This window comes from Pyrus communis, chromosome 16 (assembly GCF_963583255.1).
Source record: "Pyrus communis chromosome 16, drPyrComm1.1, whole genome shotgun sequence".
Lineage (NCBI taxonomy): Eukaryota > Viridiplantae > Streptophyta > Magnoliopsida > Rosales > Rosaceae > Pyrus > Pyrus communis.
In genome coordinates this window covers 16,099,013-16,101,144 of record NC_084818.1, presented here as the reverse complement: position 1 = coordinate 16,101,144, position 2,132 = coordinate 16,099,013, and the positions used below count along the sequence as shown (strand labels likewise).

Genomic DNA, 2,132 nt, shown 5'->3' with positions numbered 1-2,132 from the left:
CATGATTCCCCAATCCGAGGCAGATAACACTATAATTTATAATACTCCATTTCTGATCTTGCACATTGATCTTGCACACTATTAGTATTACTTTAATGAGTAAAAGCAGCTTCCTCAAAAAGCAATTCCACCTTCCTTCCAATATCCCATACACTATATATAACCCACCTTCCCTTCGCCAAAGCATCCATCAGCACTCTCTTTATCTATCTACAACTCTCAAACACATACAATGACTCCTTCAAACTTTTCTTCCCTCAGCTGTGACCTGAAGATCATACAAGCAAAAAACATCGAATTCAAGACCACAGGAAACCTCTTTGTTCGATACTCTCTTTCGGCAGGAAACAACAGAAGAATTATGCTCAACACTAGAGAAATCTCCGCCAAGTCCAACCACGTTTGGAATGAGTCTGTCTCTTTGGAGTGCTCTGGAACCGAGATGCGCTCCATGGACAACACCCTACAGCAAGAAAGTGTGGTTTTCGAGCTCCGCTGGAGGAGCACCGTACCGGTTTTTGGCAGGATTGGAGGGTCACAACTCTTGGGCAGGGCAGAGGTTCCGTGGAAGGACGTCCTTGAATCATCAAGCATGGAGTTGGACCAGTGGGTCACGGTGCTTCCAACAACTGGGCATGCTCTAGAAGGTGCCAAACCGCCTAAACTGCAAGTAGGAATCAAGATTCAAGTTCAAGCAGATCATGTGGAAATGGAGAAAAAGAGGCAAAGAAACAGGAGGTTGAAAAGATGGGATGAGTGTGGTTGTGAAAGTGGTCATGGTCACGGTTGCATTTGTTCGGATTATGAAATTTTTGCACTAGCAGCTGCGCTAGAGGGTTTTTAGGCACAAAAATAATTGGTGTGTGCGCACTAAGAGGGATTTTGGTTGGTGTAAACATTCTTTGTGGTTTTTTTGTTTTCCTATTAGTATCACACTGACCTATGTTATCTAGGACTGAATTGATTGTCGAAATTTATCTTTGTAACTGTGTATATGAATCAGACGATCCATGAGAAAAAAAAGATCCAAAAAGGCACTTGAGGAAATATATAATGTAATCGAATTGTTCCATCAATTAAAAAATATTACTGGAGTCTAGGCAACTGTGGAAATATTGACTCAAACCTAGGTTGTGATCTTGTGCTTCAAAAACATTGTGCCAAAACACACAGCTTTTCCTACGGAGTGTTCTCTAAAGAACTTTTTTCCTTAAACGTTTTGGCACAAGTCTTGTTCAACATATCAGTAACAGCAATGACTAAGACCTCAAGACCAAGAAAAAAAACAACTACTGTAACCAGGTTATGTTATTTGTTGTGCAATATTCTCTATTTATTTGTTTGGCCAATCAGTAACAAAAACGGCTGAGCCAATCCCAGTTCATAATATTCCGATTCTAATTTTCTTTCTAAATTTATTTCTAATGGATACAAGAAAATGAAAGATATAGAAATATCACTAACCTATAAACAATGACTGCAGTATGTAGCTAGAATTCATCACTTGAGCTTCGCATGTGCCAAACCAGAAGCGCTGAAGTAGTTTCAGTTTAAAACAGCAGCATGATGGATTCTTAAACTACTTGGTCTTCAGCACTTACATACAAATCATCTGTCACATATGATTTTGAAGACCCCCATTCCACATATTTTTCTGTTCGGCCTACACCTCGACTTGATGCTTTGGAAAATGCAAGCCAATTGTCCCACTCATGGAAGGATGCACATCTCCACAGAACAGCCCAAACAGATGCTTTCCGAGTATAATTTAAAACCCCCCCCCCCCCCCCCCCCCCCCAAAAAAAAACAACACATTCTGATTAATTGTGTTGCCGCCACCAAAACCGCGATGAAAATCAGTATATCTGTAAAGTAGATCCAGATGGGAGTATAGTACCATTCCAATAGATAAAAGAGGCATTACGAGACCATTTCCTGATTGAAATCCCATTAAAGCATATGATAAAATGTCACACATTTAAAAAAATTAACAGGCTTGCAAACATCTTGGGTTAAATTTAAAAAAAAATTAACCAATGTGCGGTGCACACTCATAATTATGGAAAGTTTCAAAGAACATAAACAATTTACCAACTTCACTAACTCTTGCTTTTGAATCAAATTCCATGCTC

General features: G+C 39.4%; 1 protein-coding gene across 1 annotated transcript; it reads left to right on the top strand.

Annotated features, from left to right (window-relative positions):
• LOC137719885 (uncharacterized) lies at positions 1–844 on the top strand. The gene has a single exon (XM_068458877.1). It carries the CDS (start codon positions 233–235, stop codon positions 842–844), a length of 612 nt encoding a protein of 203 aa, XP_068314978.1. The 5' UTR covers positions 1–232.
• Positions 845–2,132: the final 1,288 nt, after the last annotated feature.

Bases quoted from the DNA above. Each gene is read 5' to 3' on its own strand.
- LOC137719885 (XM_068458877.1), top strand. From the start codon at position 233: ATGACTCCTTCAAACTTTTCTTCCCTCAGCTGTGACCTGAAGATCATA.